This window comes from Xenopus laevis, chromosome 7L, assembly GCF_017654675.1.
Source record: "Xenopus laevis strain J_2021 chromosome 7L, Xenopus_laevis_v10.1, whole genome shotgun sequence".
In the NCBI taxonomy this organism is placed as follows: Eukaryota; Metazoa; Chordata; class Amphibia; order Anura; family Pipidae; genus Xenopus; species Xenopus laevis.
Window position 1 is genome coordinate 48,705,174 of NC_054383.1, and position 21,179 is coordinate 48,726,352.

Below are 21,179 nucleotides of genomic sequence, written 5' to 3' on the forward strand. Positions count from 1 at the left end.
ACCTGGAGGCAAATAAAAGCAAGAGTCCAATTGATCTATGAATTCTCAATAGGCTCATTGTTCACCCTTAAACATATATGTATATACGCTATACAAACTTACAACCTTGCTACTGTAGGAAAACATAGTTACACACTAAAGGTGCAGTGGCCCCTGTATAAAATAAAACAGAGAGGTTCAGGGGACAAATACCCCTTCACGCTTTCCAGTCCTTCCATGTCTGCCCAGCATATTTTCTATTTATTTTTTCAATTCATTAAAAATAAACTAACTCCAATCTTACAGATATCCAGAAGTGATACCGTAATCATATTTCTCACTATGTTATTTTTAATCAGTAAACATATATAACCATTTTATTTATTTGTTCTTAAAGAAAAATAACACTACAAATGATTAACTTAAAGGGAAAACATGTTTTTTTCAAAACGCATCAGTTAATAGTGCTACTCCAGCAGAATTCTGCACTGAAATCCATTTCTCAAAAGAGCAAACAGATTTTTTATATTCAATTTTGAAATCTGACATGGGGCTAGACATTTTGTCAATTTTACAGCTGCCCCCAGTTATGTGACTTGTGCCTGCACTTTAGGAGAGAAATGCTTTCTGGCAGGCTGCTGTTTTTCCTTCTCAATATAACTGAATGTGTCTCAGTGGGACATGGGTTTTTACTATTGAGTGCTGTTCTTAGATCTACCAGGCAGCTGTTATCTTGTGTTAGGGAGCTGCTATCTGGTTACCTTACCATTGTTCTTTTGTTTGGCTGCTGGGGGGAAAAGGGAGGGGGGTGATAACACTCCAACTTGCAGTACAGCAATAAAGAGTGATTGAAGTGTATCAGAGCACAAGTCACATGACTTGGGCCAGCTGGGAAATTGACAATATGTCTAGCCCCATGTCAGATTTCAAAATTGAATATAAAAAAAAATCTGTTTGCTCTTTTGAGAAATGGATTTCAGTGCAGAATTCTGCTGGAGCAGCACTATTAACTGATTCATTTTGAAACATTTTTTTTCCCATGACAGTATCCCTTTAAAATCCATTCGATGCAGATTCTGCAGATTCTTGGTTGTCAGTTAAACTTATGGTACTAATAACCAGCATGATCCTTCCTTGAAAAGTTTCAAGGAAATTATATTTTAATGGGCTCTTATAATGTGCAGGTGTTCACTCGCTGATTGAACATGCTAGATAAAGACAGATAGTCTTGCCCTGTAACTGCACTGATAATGAGGTTAATAAGGCTGCTGCTGCTCTGTGACGGTCACGTTTCTGAGCTGCATGGCAATCATAAAGCATCGTTTTTCCAAGCCATCAGCCCTAGTCTCACACAACACAGTAATCCTCTGCACGTTGGCTTGGCATGTGTCATCAATTGTCAACTAGTGGGGCATTGCTTTGTTACCAGGAATGATTCTGGAGGCTATAACAACCAGCTTATATAATGTTTTGTTATGTATAAAATTATATATTATATGTTACAAATAATTGCAGGATTGTAGTGTGAAGCTGTCAATTAAAGTGTAAGAGAAGTTTTTAAAGGAGAACTAAAGCTTAAAGGGGGATTTAAAGGCAAAAAAAAATAATAATATACTTTAATTAAAATATGACTACCATTTTTATAAGAAATCTGTATGCAGTGAAATTCTCCCTTCATTTACTTGCTCTGACTCCTGCAGATAGGAAACTTAAAGGGATACTGTAAGGGGGAATTTTTTTTTTTCCAAATGAATCAGTTAATAGTGCTGCTCCAGCAGAATTCTGCACTGTAATCCATTTCTCAAAAGAGCAAACAGATTTTTTTATATTTAATTTTGAAATCTGACATGGGGCTAGACATATTGTCAATTTCCCAGCTGCCCCAAGTCATGTCAAATTTCAAAATTGAATATAAAAAAACCTGTTTGCTCTTTTGAGAAATGGATTTCAGTGCAGAATTCTGCTGGAGTAGCACTATTAACTGATGTGTTTTGAAAAAAACATGTTTTCCGATGACAGGATCCCTTTAAAGGATCAGTAAAATTTAAAAATTTTGTTTGTATACTACGAAAAAAAACCACCAACACATATGAAACTTTATTTAGAAATAACTTACCGAATCTCCACTGGGCTCCTCTTCAGAATAGGCAATCGTGTGATCCATCGTGTGGCACTCAATTTCTCCTCCCTGCCTTCCTTATGGGAGATAGCCAGGGAGGAGAAATTGAGCGCCGCACGATGGATAGTCGACCTGTCGCCTTTTCTGAAGAGGAGCCCAAGCAGAGATTTGGTATATTAATTCTAAATAAAGACTTTGCCCAAGGCATAGAGGAGGGGCAAGCGATATTTGATTGACAGCTGATATTTTTAAATTAGTTTACAACATCTATGAATGCTTTAATAAAAAATTAATTTGGATTTCATGTTTAAAGGAATTTTATTATACAGCTTTTTATGTCTGGGTGACAGGTCCACGTTAATCATTTTCAGCTTACAAATAAACACATAAAGGGACTATTAAAAACATTCAAAATAGAAATACCTATATTCTTGCCATTTTTTACTATTAATAACATTGGCATCAAGCATTATTTTTACCTGCCAGGCTGGTAAAATACCGGCCAGGTGGCAACCCTAGATGGGGGCTAATAGAGCCCTGTGATTGCTATGTGTGCCATGCTTCCCCCAATGTATAGGATATCCTAGTGCAGGCAGCCATGTGGAGTGGAGCACATGCGCATAATGAGCTCTTCTCCCGACACTCGCCATGCGCATGTGAGTAATGTCACACAAAGGCGAAACAACAGGCAAAAGCCACAAAACAACATGGTTCAAGGATTTTAATATTATTTATATTTGTCTATTCAGTACGGTATATCCAGCATCACAGGTTCCCTAAGCACTGAAATACAATCAGGAAAATATGGAAAGGTCCATAGCTACTAAACTGTAGTGGTATTTGGATTGCAGGATCACTCCCTGCCCTTTCTCTTTTTATATATTATGTCCTCTGCATTACTTCCCTTTCCTTCACAAGTATTGTACCTTCTTTCTACTCTCTGCTCCATCCTGTTTAAACCATTATTTTTCACAACCTTTCTCTTATGTATCACCATTAAGTAAAATGGCTTATTTTTAAATGCAAGTGCAAATTACAAAATTGTTGTGCCTAGATGCAAGGAACCCTGTTACTAAAATCAGTTTTGAATAGATATTACTTTCAGGACTCCCATAGCATGTTATGCTACACATGCAACTGAATTGCACTCGTTATTCTATTGTCCTGCAGACAGGACTGTTGAGTATTGTGCAAACGGATCATCCATGTATGTGACCTCATAGCAATGTTCCATTTGTACAGCATATCTAAGCTGGAAGGAAGAGGAGCTATTCTGCATCTGGTGAAACCTCATCCATGTTTTTAGTTTGGACAAACTGTGATCTGATAGGATTGCAGCATGGTTTGTACTGTTGTACATTGTAGAATCCGCCCCCTCTATATACACAGGTGGTTTAGCCAGAATTGCTACCTAATTTGTCACTATTTGCCTGTTCATATATGACAGGTAATAACCAATAGTTGGGTTCAGCTATAAATACAGTAACATTGTCAGTCCAAATGCTTTTAGCTCCCAGTCTACTTGCTGAAACTACATTAGACAGAAACTTTTAGAAATATTTGGTGCTAAATTAAAATAAAAACCCAAAACATATGGTTATGACAAAGTATAATTGCCCTTTTTCATTTTGCTTGAAAACAATGCTTTTATATATCATTATTATATATCATTGAAACATTTCTGGATGGGTCATCACAGGCAAGGTCAAATTCTGAAGCTCTTCTTTCAGTGCAAAGGGAGCTCACCAAAAACCCTCCCATGTTTCTTTGTGTTCCAGTATTACTGTCACTAGATCTATGCACACCTCCCCCTCCCCACATCCCTGGGAGATTTAGCAACACTTTCAGAGCTTTCTATTTAGACTTAATTGGTAAGACACAATCCTCAAAATGAACAAAAGGGCTATCATTTCTAAGCAGTACTATACTTTATGATATGTTCTATAAATAAAGTCAAAAACAAGCCATGAAACAATATCATAATACTTGATTATTAACTGGTAACTATGTACTGTGTATATATTTATATCAGTTTGAAGAAAAGCTTCATTAATTTGGATTCTGATTTTCAGTACGCATTTGGATTTAAACAATTCCCTACCCTATTATTAGGGGCATATTTATCAAAGGTCGAAGTTCGAAATTCGAATTCAAAAAGACGAATCGAATGGAGGTTGAAGTTTTTTTGGGCTCGAAGTGGGCTGAATTTGGCTTTGATCAAACTTCGATTCAAAGTTTTTTTTAACTACGACCTTCGATCTCCCAAACTCCCCCAATTGCCTCCATACGGGTTGTAGAAGGTCCCCCAAAGGCTAAAACAGCACTTTGGCAGCTTTTAGGTGGCGAAAGGTCGAAGTTTTAAAGAGACAGTACTTCAAAAAATTTGAGCTTCGAATTTTGAAGTTTTTTCAAATTTGAATCGAAGTATGACTATTCCCTAGCACAAAAAATAGCTCGAAATTTGAAGTTTTTTCACTTTTTCACCTAGACCTTTGATAAATCTGCCCCTTAGGGGTGACACCTCGCCCCTTTAAAACCGAACACACATAGAAACCACAGTGCATGGCTAATTAGCAATTAATTTAGATTCATACTGCAGACTGAACTGATTTATGTGCAGCCATGCATCATGCACCTTAATGAATTGCTAATTAGCCATGCCGGCTATGTATTCCATATGTGTTTGTTTTAAAAGGGTGAGGTTGCAACCCTACCTAGGACCTACCCCTAGGGCCTAATTTTTGGCACCCCAAGTAAAAATGACTTTCCTTCTCCTTTAAACCACATCCATTTGCAAAGACGTTGCTTAATTTTTAAGCACTGAGACAAAGGAAATGGCCAATGTAGTTGTCTTTTTTTTATAACTCTGACAAACTACTGAAGCAAAACATATACATTCCACATATCAAGAGCAAATTGCCAGAACAGTCTTATAAAGGGGGATTGTCCTATGAAAACTAGGAAATATGTGCGCCCTTACCCAGGTGCCTAGTGCTACATCTTAATTGAATAGTTTTTCAAGTCAAATGAATCATTTTCATTTTTGGCTGTATTTGACAAAGAAAAGTATTCCCAAATAGTAGCTCAAATATTATGTTGGATAGTAATTAAAGAGATACTGACAACGGAAATTAAACTGTTTACATGTATTATAAAACATTTTTGCATGCTCTTTACAATTTTGCCATAATAATATTTGCCTGATGCTTTTACATTACCTATTTGATCCACACTCAGACAACTTGTATTAAAAACATATTAAATCATCATACTCAATAGATAAACCTACTGTATATACTCAACAAAATATAATACATAAAATATTATAATTTTATTTAAATTGTATGTATATATTGTACTTCTGTTCTATTCAGACCTGCATGGGTTCCAGTGTGGCTGGCAGGCCCGGATTTGTGGAAAGGACACCTAGGCCCGGGCCTAGGGCGGCAGGATTTTAGGGGGCGGCATGCTGCCCAACCACACCCACATTGGTTCAAAAACCACTGTGGATGCGTTGGAGATACAATAATTTTTTTAATTTCCTGTGCGCCAATCCTCATTGCTCCTGTCCCCCTGGTGGGGACAGGGGCAACGAACGGTAGTGGGCATAGGGGTGCCCACTATGTAAATCCGGCCCTGGTGGCTGGCCAATTCTTTCATATTCAATGTTATTTTCTTATCAGTACTCCAATGCATTGCAATGCAACCCCTAAGGTTTGTGAGCATAGGTTCATTGACTGTCTAACAAGTGTACCTGGGTGCATTCATTATATAATCTAGCTGTGGATAAGAATTACCTGACTTGCCTGTCTGCCTCTGAGCTTTGCAGAACGTAAGTGATGCAGGCTGAAGTACAATTAATGCTGTCAGATAAATATGTTATTATTATATGTTGCTGCTCAATATGTTGGCACTCTATAAATACAGTACATGTTAATAAAAATAGATTATACATGTGCTACACAAGTTAATAAACTTGAAAAATAAATTATTAAAACAGTTATCAAGATAAGGAAATTATATTCTAATACACCAAAAAAGCTATTCTATCCACTGATTGCTATATTAATGAAATAAAACCTAGTCTTTGCTGTATTTTTACCATGTTGACGTGAACAGTGTAAATAGCCTTCTACTGCATTGGCTGTAATCATTACTGATATATGGGCCACATATAGTCTTCACCTTTAAAAGGAGACTTCTCACAGAATTCTTATCTTTAACATGGTTATGTGCTTAGTGATAATTGTCTTATTAACAGAACAGGCTGCCTAACCCATCATTGTGACAGGAAAACAATAGGATCATATTTACAGAAAAAGTCACAGCTGCCCCATCCAAAATGAAATTATCTTTGATTTTGTGTCATGGGGATGTTCATTAGAGACTCACTAGGGGGCTCAGTGAATTATATGATGCTGACCCATAACTCATTGCAACACTTGTCGCCAGAGCTCCTGCTCTAATCTTCAGGCATTTCTGCTGAAATAATTGAAGTAGCAAGCAAAAAAGCAAAGGGTACTAACACCAAACAGCTTAATAGTGCATCGTGAATTTACAACTACAATTACAAGACAGAAATTAGAAACATGCATTAATAACATATATATGTGTACCAAATATAAAACAGAGACACCAATATGCTGATTGTTGCCTTTTTCACACTGTGTGGGGCATTGTGAATAAGTCCTATGGTCTTTTGGGGGCATAAGTGGCCATCCATTATTATCTGATAAAACAATGTTTATCTGTTTTTTAGAATGTATCATGCATGGCGGTTACTTGAACAAGCACAAAACAAAGGGAAAATTCTCTCTTATGTGCAGCGCCGGATTTTGCGCTTGGCGCCCCAAGCCTGCACGGTCCCAGTTCTGGCTGCTTCTTGAACGCATCCCCCTAAGATGCATGGTCCTGGCGCCGGCCCCTTAGCATACCCTCCTCACGCGAGCGCGCTTGATTGCACCGAAGCACAGAGGAGCTTTGAGTCAAATCCGGGCCTGCTAATGCAGGAATGTAATATGGTTTGTTAATGCAAAAAATGTTCACAGAGACCATTGCCAATGTTAGCACCCATGTTTGCGTCCTTTTTGACCGATGACAGACCTCAACTGCTTCCTCGCAAAATTTTTAACCAAATGGCTTTTGCGAACTTTGATAATGCATGTAATAAACTTCGCAATCGCAAGTCGTATTTCTTGAATTTTAACAAAACTCCAAAGCAGGTGTTAACGCTAACATTTGCTTAGCGATGTAATATTCAACAGCAAATGATTTTACATTGCAAGCAGCACTAAACTCTTGCAAAAACGCCACTTTAAAAATTACTTGTGATTTTTATTACATTCCACCTTAAGTATAATAAATAATTTAAACCAAAACTTGTCACCACCACACCAGTCTATAAAAGCTAGGATCACATTACATGAGACCTGTTATCCAGAATCCTCAGGACCTGAGGTTTTTGAGATAAGGGGTTTTTTCGTAATTTGGATGTCCACAGCTTAATAGGATTTGGTTCAATTAATATTTAAATTATAAGGATTCATTCAATTTTGGGATTATGTACAGGTATGGGAAATATTCTCCAGAATGCTCAGGACCTGGGGTTTTCTGGATAAGAGGTCTTTTGGTAATTTGGATCTCCATACCTAAAGTCAACTAAAATATCAAATAAACATTAAGAATTAATTATATTTTAGGTGAATCAAGTACAAGATAGTGTTTTATAATTACAGTGAAAAAGGAAATCATTATTTTATTTGATTATTGTAGAGTCCATGGGAAATGGCTGTCCAGTAATTCTGAGCTTTCTGGATAAAGGGTTTCCGGATAGCAGATCATATGCCTGTACAAGATAATGTTTTATTATTACAGAGAAAATGAAATAATTTTAAACATTTTTAATTATTTGCTTAAAATGGAGATAATCAGGCAGTAATGTAAAACTGGAAAATCCAAATCTTTGATTGTTCTTTGCATACAATATTTTAGGCCTGTTGCTATGTAGCATTTTAACATGTTCTCCCTTCAGACATAGCAGACAACTGCCCGGTATTGCTTCGACAACTTATTTTTACATGGTTCGCTTAGTTCCAACAACATGGTTTTTGGACAGATACCAAAAAAAAAGGAAAAAAGTTTGAAAAAAAGTTTCTCATTGAATTTGGGGCATAAATCAGAAAATGGAGAGCCAGGATTTGTTTGAACTTTTTTATATCAATATTGTATTGGTGAAGAATGAATTTTACTGGCACATGGGATCTTAGAGACCTACCTCAGACAGGATGATGGCCTACTACTGGACTGTGATAAAGTAAATAAAGTAAACAAGTCAAGTAAAAAACATTTTCACTTAAAAGGCACATTACTTATGAGAAATGCATTTTTGTTTTATTTTGGCTAAAGATTTCCAAATTTAGAAGAGCTGTTGGCACTTTGAATATTTGATATGACCTCCAAGATTTTGATTAAAAAAATCGTTGAGTCATTTGTTAGAACCTTATCAACAAATTGATTTAAGGCTTTTTAAGTATATTCCTGTACATTAGCTTTTTTTTTGCATCCAACACACAGGAACACGTGAGTTAACAGAGTCCATTATCTACTATTGTGCCTGTACCCCTGCACTGCACTGTGCCACCTAGGTGAGACCCAACAAGCAGCATTCCTTCGTGCTTTTGGCACTCATGTTTTCCCTGTAGTGGAACATACAAAAATGTAAAAATACTCATGTGTAAGAGGCATAAAGGTGCATTTGCATGCCAGCTGCCACCTAACAAACAGATCAAAATCCATAAGCAAGGGAAGCTGCTTTGTGTGCAGCAACATAAACTTTGCCAGGACTACAAAGATTATGTTTGACCAGTTGACTGGTTTATCAGTGAAGCTCAACAGGTGAGACGATGTGTTAAGGAAAGGAAACGTAACAGCCTTATTAAACTTCAAAGTATTTCCTTTAATTATTATCTAACATCAGTAACCTCAGGCACCGAGCCTTCCGGCTCTTTAGCATTTGTGTTTTCCTTGGAACCTAATTACATGTTTTTAACTTCCCTTCTTTAACAATTGCTTTATTAGCATATTTACATATTAAGATAATCAAGGCTTTCATACTTTATAATATACAGTCACATAGATAAAAGCATTTTCTAATAAGACTTTTTAGATTTTTTAGTGATTACAGTAAATAAAGAATCCAATCTATGTTTTAGAGAAGAAACAATCCATTTTGATTTTAAAGGTTTTTTTAAGATTATGTTGTTACCTTTATTGCCACACAATAATTGATTATCAATTAGTGCATAATTAGTATGGGACCTATGGGACTTAACCAGAATGTTCGGGAACTGGGGTTTTCTGGATGAGGGATCTTTCCATAATTTGGATCGCCATACCTTAAGTCTACTTAAAAATTATTTAGATATTAAATAAACTCAATTGGATTCTTTTGTCTTCAATAATAATTAATTGTATTTTAACAGCGATCAAGTATAAGGCCCCGTTTTATTATTTCAGAGAAAAAGGAAATAATTTAAAAATTTTTAGTTATTTGATTATTATGGAGACATGGGAGGTGGCCTTCCTGTAATTCAGAGCTTTCTGTATAACAAGTTTACGGATAACAAATCCCAAACCAATTCACTTGCTGACAATTACTTGCAAACTTAAAACACAAAAGGCATTTTTTTGTTCCTTTAAATTTAGTACTTTGTTAGACAGTACAATGTTTTTGTGCTTTATTAAAAAATAAGCACCTACTTTGAGGCAGGTCAATTTAGTACTGGAAAAGAGTGAACTTGCCTTTTCAGCTAGCAACTTTTTTGTTGCACTAGCAAACATCAGTCTTACTTGTAAAGCATATCACAGAAAGCAGCAGATCCCTAGAACTTTGTACCTGGAGGAGTGTGATAACAGCTAGAACACAAGCAAAGCTATGTATACTTGTTGAATGTAGCTGAGAATAAGTGTACTGGGAACCACATGTTGCTCCCCTACCATTGGATGTTGCTCCCAGTAGCCTCAAAGCAGATGCTTATTTTTTAATTCCTGGTTTGGAGGCAAGTTTTGGTTGCACAAAAAAAAACAGTCTCCTGTAGGTTGCCAGTACACATAGGGGGTTGTGTAATTAAAGGCACTTTTGGCCAGGAGCAGTAACCCATAGCAACCAATGAGCAGATAGCATTTACTGGCCACCTGTTCAAATGCAAATATCTCATTGGTTGCTATGGGAAAAGTTTGGGGACCTTTGATGTTTACCATACCACAAACTAAAATATATTATCCCACATTACCAAAAAATCCTTCAAATCAAAAGAGAGTCTTTATTGTGTAAAATACCCATAGAGCCAAGGGATGGTCCTTACATGATTCATACCTCCAGGCTCTGGAGGTATGATTTTTTTGTAGTTTAGGACCATATATTTTTGTTTCAATTAAAGTTGTGCCAAACCTTGAAATTAATGTTTAAACCTGTGTCAATCTGTCTCTATTTTTCTACTTTTCTTTCAATTAAATTGCTAGTTAAGGCTGTACAAGCGCATGTTTTTGAATAGCGGTTAGTGAATAAACACAACCTTAGCATAATTCACAAGTTCACCTGAATAGAGCTTGGTAAGGAGAAAACAATATACCAACCCCAGTATGCACAGTGGATAAGTCTATATTGTGGTACATCGTATATCACTGAAAAAATGTGTGTATGGCAAGGTTTATGATGAGTCTTTCCAAGAAAATGATGTAGTTTGCTTCTTTTACCCATTATATGTATGGGGGGAGCAGAGTCCATTTTTGGGATTTTGTATACCTAGCTATAAAGGCAGACTGATGGGCAAATATACTCTTGTATGAACAAAATCTTTTCTCCCTATGACACCAGGACAATTTAGAACAGTGACCCCCAACCAGTAGCTCGCAAGCAACATGTTGCTCACCAACCCCTTTGATGTTGCTCCCAGTGGTCTCAAAGCTGGTGCTTATTTTTGAATTCCTGGCTTGGAGGCAAGTTTTAGTTGCATAAAAACCAAGAGTAATGCAAAAGAGAGCCTCCTGTAGGCTGCCAGTTCACATATGTGCTACCCAATAGTCAATCACAGCCCTTATTTGGCATCCTGTGTTGCTCCCCAACTCTTTTTATTTTTGAATGTGGCTCCTGTGTAACAAAGGTTGGGGACCCCTGATTTAGAAGATAAGGGTAGTAATATGTAATAGTTTAGCAGGGGTGCAGTATATTCTCTGTAGCAATTATAAACTGGAGTAATTTATGCCTGTAGTTTAAACATGGGGGATTCTCATCTTCCTCGTTTTCATTGTACTGGATATAAAGGTCACACTCCCATCTCACATAAGTTCCCCAGGGATTGCTTTTGTGGATGGTCAATGGAGTCATAGGTTTTTATGCACATTATATCCACTGACTGGGTGTGAGATTTCAAACAAATGCATACCATAATAACTATCTATAATAAGTATAATAGCTATAGGTTCTAATGCACTGGTGTGCATGCAATAATGTTTTTATGTTTATTGTATTTACTATGTGACATTGTCACTGAGTAAAGTTCTGTAGGTGGAACTGTTTTATTGTTGTACTTTTATAGACATGTGCTGTACAAATAGCACATCTATTTCCTATAGCTATGGAGGGTGCCCGGGAGGGTGTTGTCTGAAAGGGACAAGGTAGGGCTTTTTTAGTATTTAGTAATATTGCTTGAGTTTGAAAATGAATAGCCCAAGGAAGTAGGAGGAGTGGTTTGCAGCAGGATTGCCCAGAGTTTAAATAAAGTCTGATGTTTAGCATTTCCTACCCAAGCAGACAAATTACATAACTGCGCTGCCAAATAATAAAGATACAAATCTGGAAACCCTCCTTTCATCAGTAGGCCATGGAGTTGGCCAGGCAGAACTGAATGAAGTTTGAAGACCACAGAAGTGGTAATGGGGACTTGTGTCTGGATAATATATAATATAGACCACTCTAGGTAGGCAACATTATTCCCATTAGTTGTGCTGTACCCATAAGTCCCTTTAATTGATGGTAGACTGGATGATTGAATGGAATCAGGACCTCTAACAGAAAACCAAATTAACTATATAAATACTGTGATTATTAGAATCAAATGTTCAGCTTTTAACTTGTTTTTAAATAAGTCTTAGCTGTTGAATGCTCTAAATGCAGAACTTTTGTGGTAACAATGTATCATAAGATACAGCAATGTAGAATATTCAAAATAGAAAAACAAGACTCTGCTGGCTGAACACCTTTCTGTGTTGTATAATTTATCCAAATAGAAAATGGTAGCCTTTGGCATTATAACATCTTTTTTCTCTTTATCATTTATAACACCACTCATGTACCCTTCATCCTGCATCATCAATAACAAAAATGCTAGCTATTCAAGGTTATTTGTCAAAAATATGTTTTAGAGCTTTGCTCGCCTAATATTTTTGCTCTCCATGGTGACAGTGTGTAACAGACCTGTCTTGTGGATTCTAAAGTGCATCCATTCTCATATACATCTAGCTTAAGAACATTTGCCAAACTTGTCATTCAATGACACTCGCCCTCAAAATATTTCCTTTCTTTATTACTGTGTTTGATAGATTTGCATCTTTAGCAGCTGTTGCTATGGAAACATAACACACCACAAATGCAATTTTTTAAATTAAAAGGCCAGATGTTTAGCGCATCACATGTTGTATTCCAGAATGACATCTCGGGAACTGTGTACCAGATTTGCTTCTTACACTGTGATAAAGCTTTCCAGATGGGTTATCACTATAGTGGTTTTTAGGGATCCTGCTGCAGTATCTATGTTAACACTTGTGATATACAGTACTTAAAAATACAGCAAAATGTGAAAACAAATGAAAATGGAATGACACCACAATCTAAATAACATTATATTGAAAAACATTACCTATAAGACCATATACGTACAGATATGGGACCTGTTATCTAGAATGCTCGGGACCAGGGGTTTTCCATAATTTGGATCTGCATATTAATATTAATTAAATGATATTTGATCATAATAGAGTCTATGGGAGATTGCCATCTCGTAATTCAGAGTTTTCTGAATAATGGATTTCCAGATAACTGATCCTATACCTGTATAATAACAAACTGTACATTTAACAATGCACAAGGGTCAAATTTGCACCTGTCAGTTACCCAGATTCATTGATCTAATGCTATCTCTGTAAATGCTGCTAGAATAAGGGGCAGATGCTAGCAGATTGGCTAAATGTGACATGACATGAGCATAGAATGTCCACCCTCTTCTAGTGCACTTTTGTAACAGTCCATCTACCAGGTCCGGACTGAGAATTAAAAAAGGCCCTGGCTTTTCAGGTACACAGAGGCCCAATCAGCCCACAGAGAGGCCCAAACAGTCCCCACCAGCCCACTAAATACTGACTTTCTATGGCACCATATAGCAGCCCTTCTGGCATTTGCCAGAACCCACAGATTGCCAGTCCAGGCCTGCCATCTACTGTATGTCATGGATTCCCAAAAGTGAAATGGATTGTTCACCTTTAAATTAAATTTTAGTATGATGTAGAAAGTGCTATTCTGAGATAATTTCCAATTGTTTTTAATTTTTTTCATTTTATGTGGTTTCTAAGTTATTTAACCTTTTATTTAGCAGCTCTCCAATTTGCAATTTCAGCAATTTGGTTTGGACTTTAGCAACCATGCAAACACTAGCAACCATGCATTGATTTGAATAAGAGACTGGAATATGAATAGTAAGATGAGTAATAAAAAGTAGCAATAACAATACATTTGCCCCCTCACAGAACATTTGTTTTTAGATAAAAAGTTGCTTAGAATTAGTCATTCTATAACATACTAAAAATTCACTTAAAGGTGAAACACCCCTTTAAATGCAACTCCATTATTCTCCTGCAAAACAGATTCTCAGACTTGGAAGTATTTTACAAATGGGATGTATAAAGGTTTACATTTAAGGATCTATTGCTAATCCCTCCAACTGTTTCTTAACAATTATATTATTTTTTATTGTACCTTTTCCCAGCCTGCAACTGAAAATACTTCACTGATGCCAAAAACAGACGCATATTATTATATTTCTTTTCAGGCACTCAACTACTGATATTTCAGTCTGGCTTTCAAACTGCTGCCTGGTTACTTGAGTTTCTATAAAAAATAAAGACATAGGGGTATATTTATCAAAGAGTGAAGTTAATAGTGAAGTTCCGCCACTAGAGTGAAATTCCGCCACTCTCCATTCATTTCTATGGGATTTTTATAGGCGTATTTATCAAAGGGTGAACTTTCACTTTCACCCATTGATAAATACGCCTTTCAAAATCCCATAGAAATGAATTGAGAGCTGCTGAATTTCACTCTAGTGGCGGAACTTCACTCTTTGATAAATTTACCCCTAATTGTAAATTGTCAAAAAATACTACTACACAATAAAAAGTAATTTTAAAAAATTACCCCTTTAATTAAAGAAAACATGCTTCCTATGTCATTAAAAACATTAAAACTCAAGCATAAACCTCCCACTTGCCCCCTACAGAAAAGTCAGTGACATATGGGTGGACTGAAAGTAACTTAGCATAAGGTTTGTGATTGGAGCAGAGAGGGTTAGGGCCTTAAATGTCCATGTTCCTGGATGTGTTTATTGCTATTTTTATTCCTGATCTTGACCTCGGCTTGTATCCTGACTAAGAACCTTTCTGCTTGAACTGACCTTTTGCCTGGATTTGACTTCTCTTCTTCTTATCCCCTTGATACAGCGATTTGTGTTTGAAGCCTATAGCTTCCTCCTTGGTCCACAACTCCAACCGGAGCCTTCGGGCCCTGACAGTATCATTGTTTGTGTATACATAAGATGTGTTGTGGCTGCTTGAAAGACTGCTATGGTTGCTGTTCTTTGTCAACAGTATGGGTCCTGAATAAAAAGCACAACTGTTAGCTGTCATTTTATACAATGTACATACAGTAGAACCCCCATTTACATTTTTCAGGGGACCAGAAAAAAACTGTGTAAAATCAGGCAAAATGTACAACCAGGGAAATGCAATATGCATTATGGATTGGTGTGACCATAAAAAATGGTGTAATATGAGGAAACTTAAAATCAGGGTCTGTAAAATTGAGGTTTTACTGTATAGCACTATAACAGAACACAATATAACCATAGAGCCATGTGCTGTGTCATAGATAGCAAGACAATGCACAAATAAAAGGCGTTACTAACATAGTAACATAATAATTGGGTCTAAAAAAGAAAAATGTCATCAAGTTCAGATTTTTGATATTCATATGATACCTGCCTAACTGCCAGTTCATGTTGCTTTGGTGTGTGTCATTAGGATCTGTTTAAATTAAGGACAAGATCAGATACCTATGAAGACCTTAGACTACCTGATAATGGTTAGGTACAGACATGCTAACAATCTGGTACATAGCCCCGTGGAAGGAAAGAGGTTAAACAATGCATTAATGTGAGGCCTAATCAATGAAAACACTTATGATCACAGTATGGACATCTGTCCCTTTGGTCTGTCATGCTGACTGTAGTATATTCATCCTTACTTCTGTGTATTGACCCACTGGTCGTCTTTTTGCATTTCCACAGGGGATTATCTCGGCCATCTTAACCAAGTGCACAAGGGACGAAGGATTTATTCCCATCAATAAAAACCTTTGGTAAGTGCTTCAGAGGACAATTTGAATGATTATTTGAACTAAGCATGATAATTCTTCATTGGTGACTTCCAGCCATTACACATATTAACAGTTTTCCACATTAACCCTTAAAATGCTAGAGGGGATACAACAATGTAAGACACTCCAAGCTATCTCCTTTAACTAGAGCTTTCATGTTTGTTCTCTCTTTCTTATTTTTATTGCAGTGGAAACACATACAGGGTTACTTCTTGTACATTAGAAAAACCCATAACACTGCACTTCTCTTGGAGAATAAAAAGGCTTTTAAACCTGCACTGTGGTTTTTAATGAGAAATTATTGAAAAAAATATTATTATTTATTCACTTCTGGGACATTGTTTGTGTCACTTATCAATGTTTTCCTGGTGTATTCCCCTTTCCACTGTGTATTTTGGTTGACCAGGTGGGGGTGGACTATCAATTGGGCTGTTTTACAGTATTTTACTTATATGAGCAATCAGAGGAAATGCAGGAAACTTTGTTGGCTAATACAGAATTAACAATTGCTTATAAGTTACAAAACAATATTAACTCTATTGACAGTTTATAAAAATTTCAATCATTTACAAAAACATTTTAAATAAAGGGGATGTAAACCCAAAAATATAATTTTGTCATGGTGTGAAAATTATTAGCAAATAGCTGCTATTGAAAGCAGTATCTCTGTCCTTTATGTTATCTACTTGGGTAGATCTGACTATTGAAACAATCTAGCTGAAGCCAACTGATTACCAGACCTATAAAAAAAACTTGCAAAGCTACATTCCTTCAAGAAATAGAGCAGTCATTGCAGAACGCAGCAGAAAAGTATGCAATGGTGCGCATTTCTCCTAGGTGTGACGTCTAATGTCTCATATTAATTGGGTTGTTGGTGTGAGACAGTTTGCAATTGGTTTTGTTATTTATTATTTGTCGTTTTTGAGTTATTTATTTTGTATTCAGTCACTCTTCAGTTTGCAGTTTCAGCAATTTGGTTGCTAGAGTCCAAATTACCCTAGCAACCATACACTGATTTGAATAAGAGTTAGGAATATGAGTAGGAGAGGGCCTGAATAGAAAGATCAGTAATAAAAAGACGCAATAACAATACATTTGTAGTTGTACCGGGCATTTGTTTTTAGATGGGATCAGTGACCCCCATTTGAAAGCTGGAAAATAATAATAAGAAAGCAAATAATTTAAAAATGATAGAAAAAGTAAAAATCTAGAACAATTAAAAAGTTGCTCAGAGTTAGCTATTCTATAACATACTTAGGGGCAGATGTATTAAGGGTCGAATATCGAGGGTTAATTAACCCTCGATATTTGACTGGGGAATTAAAAAGGATTTTGAGCAATTCGTTCGATCGAACGATCGAAGGAATAATCGTTCGATCGAACGATTAAATCCTTCGAATCGAACGATTCGAAGGATTTTAATCCATCGATCGAAGGATTATCCTTCGACCAAAAAAAGATAGCCAAGCCTATGGGGACCTTCCCCATAGGCTAACATTGACTTCGGTAGCTTTTAGGTGGCGAACTAGGAGGTCGAAGTTTTTTCTCAAAGAGACAGTACTTCAACTATCGAATGGTCAAATAGTCTAATGATTTTTAGTTCGAAACGTTCGATTCGTAGTCTAAGTCATAGTCGAAGGTTGAAGTAGCCCATTCGATGGTCGAAGTAGCCAAAAAAACACTTCGAAATTTGAAGTATTTTTTCTTCTATTCCTTCACTCGTACTTAATGAATGGATCCCTTAATGTTAACTACACCTTTAAAGAACAAAAGCTCAATGATATAATCTTTTGGCAGGGACTCATTTTTTGGTTGATCACTGCAAATATGTTGCCATTTTATAAATGAACGTTAATAGTAATAATAATAATAATAATAATTATAATAATAATAACAAAGAACTAGTCTAGGTATTGACTCACAATATACAGTATATACACAATATAAAATGCATCATGCAAGTCTGACTTAATTAATAATCAGCTGTGAAGCATCAGTTACAATGACACGTAATTTTACTGTTGAATGAAACTTAGGTGGCAAGTTTGGCTTTTATAAATATAACTACTAGAAGATTTCTGCTATTAATTTTATAACCTTTGATTTTATTGCATTTCAACCCTGCTGCATGTATACTATAAAGCCAACTTGCAACATAACCAAAGCTAAAAATGAAGAGCCAGACTAATTTTAAACATTAAATATACCCAACAGTATTGTTTTGCAACTTTTGCAGCTTAGTTATCTTCAAGTACAAGGTATGGTACTGTATTGTTTGCTAAAAAATAAACTACCAGTAATTCAGAGCTTTCTGGATTTTGGGTTTCAGAGATCCCATACCTGTACAAATTATTCGATAAAATGTATATCTTGTTCTATATTTTATTCTCAAACCCAGAGTATTATCATGAACTTGGTTCTCCCTTTTCTGCTATAACATCATCTACTCTTCTGGGAAGGCTTTCCACTATTTCGGAATAGTGTTAGTAGGATTTGTTTGGGTTTGGTGGTAGCTACATCCTGGGCATAATGGAAAGAGGACTGATGGACCGATGAAGTGGCAAGATGAGTACTTTAAAGGGATCCTGTCATCAGAAAACATGTTTTTTCAAAACGCATCAGTTAATAGTGCTTCTCCAGCAGACTTCTGCACTGAAATCCATTTCTCAAAAGAGCAAACAGATTTTTTTTATATTCAATTTTGAAATCTGACATGGGGCTAGACATTTTGTCAATTTCCCAGCTGCCCCTGGTCATGTGACTTGTGCCTGCACTTTAGGAGAGAAATGCTTTCTGGCAGGCTGCTGTTTTTCTCAATGTAACTGAATGTGTCTCAGTGGGACATGGGTTTTTACTATTGAATGTTGTTCTTAGATCTACCAGGCAGTTGTTATCTTGTGTTAGGGAGCTGCTATCTGGTTACCTTCCAGTTGTTCTTTTGTTTGGCTGCTGGGGGGGAAAGGGAGGGAGGTGATATCACTACAACTTGCAGTACAGCAGTAAAGAGTTATTGAAGTTTATCAGAGCACAAGTCACATGACTTGGGGCAGCTGGGAAATTGACAATATGTCTAGCCCCATGTCAGATTTCAAAAAAAATCTGTTTGCTCTTTTGAGAAATGGATTTCAGTGCAGAATTCTGCTGGAGCAGCACTATTAACTGATTAATTTTGATTTTTTTTTTCCCATGACAGTGTCCCTTTAAAGTTATGCAGCCATATTTTTATTAGGGCCCCATTCTACTTATTTGGAATTGTCCATCACTCAGAAGCTTTGTAGATGGGGTCCTCTGGGGCATAGGGCCCTACTCTGTATTATAGGGACCCAGTTGCAGTGGTGATGTTACTCTGCAGTTTTGTTAAGAAATGAGCTCTGTAGTAAACTTTGCACTTTGTACCACTTTTGAGCCCTAATACTGTATCTGTATTTATATTTTAAACAATTAATCATTTCCTGATGAATCACTGATGAAATCATATTCTTTCTGTTATTTAAAATGTCTATTAAATATTAATTGCATGGAAAAAATGACAATGTGTAATAGACAGCAGAATGAATGTCTTTATTATTCTCATTTAATAATTTATACTACTTTGATTACAACGTAGCAGAAAATGATGCTCGTTTACTGCATACATCAATTCCCTTACTGATGAAAACAGATAAATATCTAGAGTACTGGGCTATGCACTCTGCGCCACACCTGTCACATGTCATAAATTTACTACCCTCTTCTTTAATGTCTGTGCAAGAGCGGGTCCATGGAATAATGTTAGAGGGGGAGGCAGAGATAACAATTCAGGAAGATTAAAATTATGGCTGGAATTATTTCAGATACAAATTCTGAAAATGTACAGCCAGGCAGAAGGCGATGTAATAGGAAGTGATGTCACTATAGATATGACATAGCACTCGCACCTATGCAAAGCAGTTGCAGATAACAGATAAATAGCTGATTTGGAGAAGAAACAGTGACCCTTTGGTTTTGGATGATTATCTCAGCAAACCACTTACATTTATATTTGCCAAACTCAAAGATTTAGAAGAGGGGATTGGGACAAAAAGCAGATCTTATTTGCAATTAAATGTATGGTACTATATGATACTACGTGTTTCTCTAAATTTTCTCTAATGTGGTATATGTGTTGGCATGAGAAAAATTTTTTGTGTGCAAGTGGAAAAATCCTCATAAGGTGGTTACAGCCGGGAGGAGGAGGAAACCTTGTATGTGGATAATGCAAATATGAACTAGGGGTCATTAAAAATTGGTTGTTCACCTTTAAATTAACTTTTAGTAAGATGTAAAGAGTGATATTCCGAGACAATTTGCAATTGCAGTTTTATTTTTTATTATTTGCGGTTTTTGAGTTATTTTGCTTTTTATTTAGCAGCTCTACAGTTTGAAATTTCAGCAATTTGGTTACTGGGGTACAAATTTCCCTAGTAACCATGTATTGATTTGAATGAGAGACTGGAATATTAATAGGAAAGGGCCTGAATAGAAAGCTGAATAATAAAAAGTAGCAATAACAATACATTTCTAGCCTTAAATTGCATTTTTTTGTTTCTTTCTTTTGAAAGCTGGAAAAAGGAGATTCATTAAAAAAACGAAATAATAAAAAATGAAGCAATTGAAAAATTGCTTAGAATTAGCCATTTTATAATACACTAAAAGTTAAAGGTGAACAATTAACAACACAGTGTGCTAAAAAAAGGCACAATCTGCCATTTTTTTTGCAAAAAAAAAAGGCCTCCATGCTTTGCAGAGTGACTCCTGCGTCTCACTTCACTAATACAGAGCTGTGCATCCTCCCCCCCAGCCCAGGGGCAATTCCATGACCTGCACTTACCTTTACATATACTTTACATCGATAGCACACAGAGCGCAATAATGCTCTCTGCACTAGAAAAGCTAAATTTCTGGTTTAGTTACCCGAAATTGACTATATTAGAGGGGTTATTTACTAAAATCTGAATTTTTATCATTATTTAAATAAAAAAGTCAGACTAAACTAGAATCCACGATTTGACCTTATTTATTATTAAAAAAGCTTGACGCATTTGGATCGGGGGGAAACTTGATAATATCGAGTGAAAACCTGAATCATGCAATTTTTTTGAGTTTTTTTCCTGAATTGCTCGATTGTTTGGGCTTTTTCCTGAAAAGCCTGCATTTTTCCAATTTTTGCTCAAAACGCCTGAAATAGTCGGATTTTCGGGCTAATTTCAGTACAGACCACAGAAACTTCCAATTATGATAGGGACTCCCATTGACTTATACACAACTTCAGCAGGTCTGAGATGGCGGATTTTTGGATTCTGACTTTTTTGCACTAGCAGACTTAATAATAAATTGAGTTTAAAAAACTTTCGAATTTTG

The 21,179-nt window shown here is 36.2% G+C and overlaps 1 protein-coding gene across 1 annotated transcript in view; it reads left to right on the forward strand.

Moving 5' to 3' along the window:
• Positions 1 to 21,179, forward strand: part of LOC108695792 (heparan-alpha-glucosaminide N-acetyltransferase) — a 208,757-nt gene that overhangs the window by 174,408 nt on the left and 13,170 nt on the right. The window contains exon 16 of the mRNA XM_041568935.1: positions 15,712 to 15,782. Coding sequence (XP_041424869.1) covers positions 15,712 to 15,782 — 71 coding nt within the window. The remainder of the gene's footprint in view (positions 1 to 15,711; positions 15,783 to 21,179) is intronic.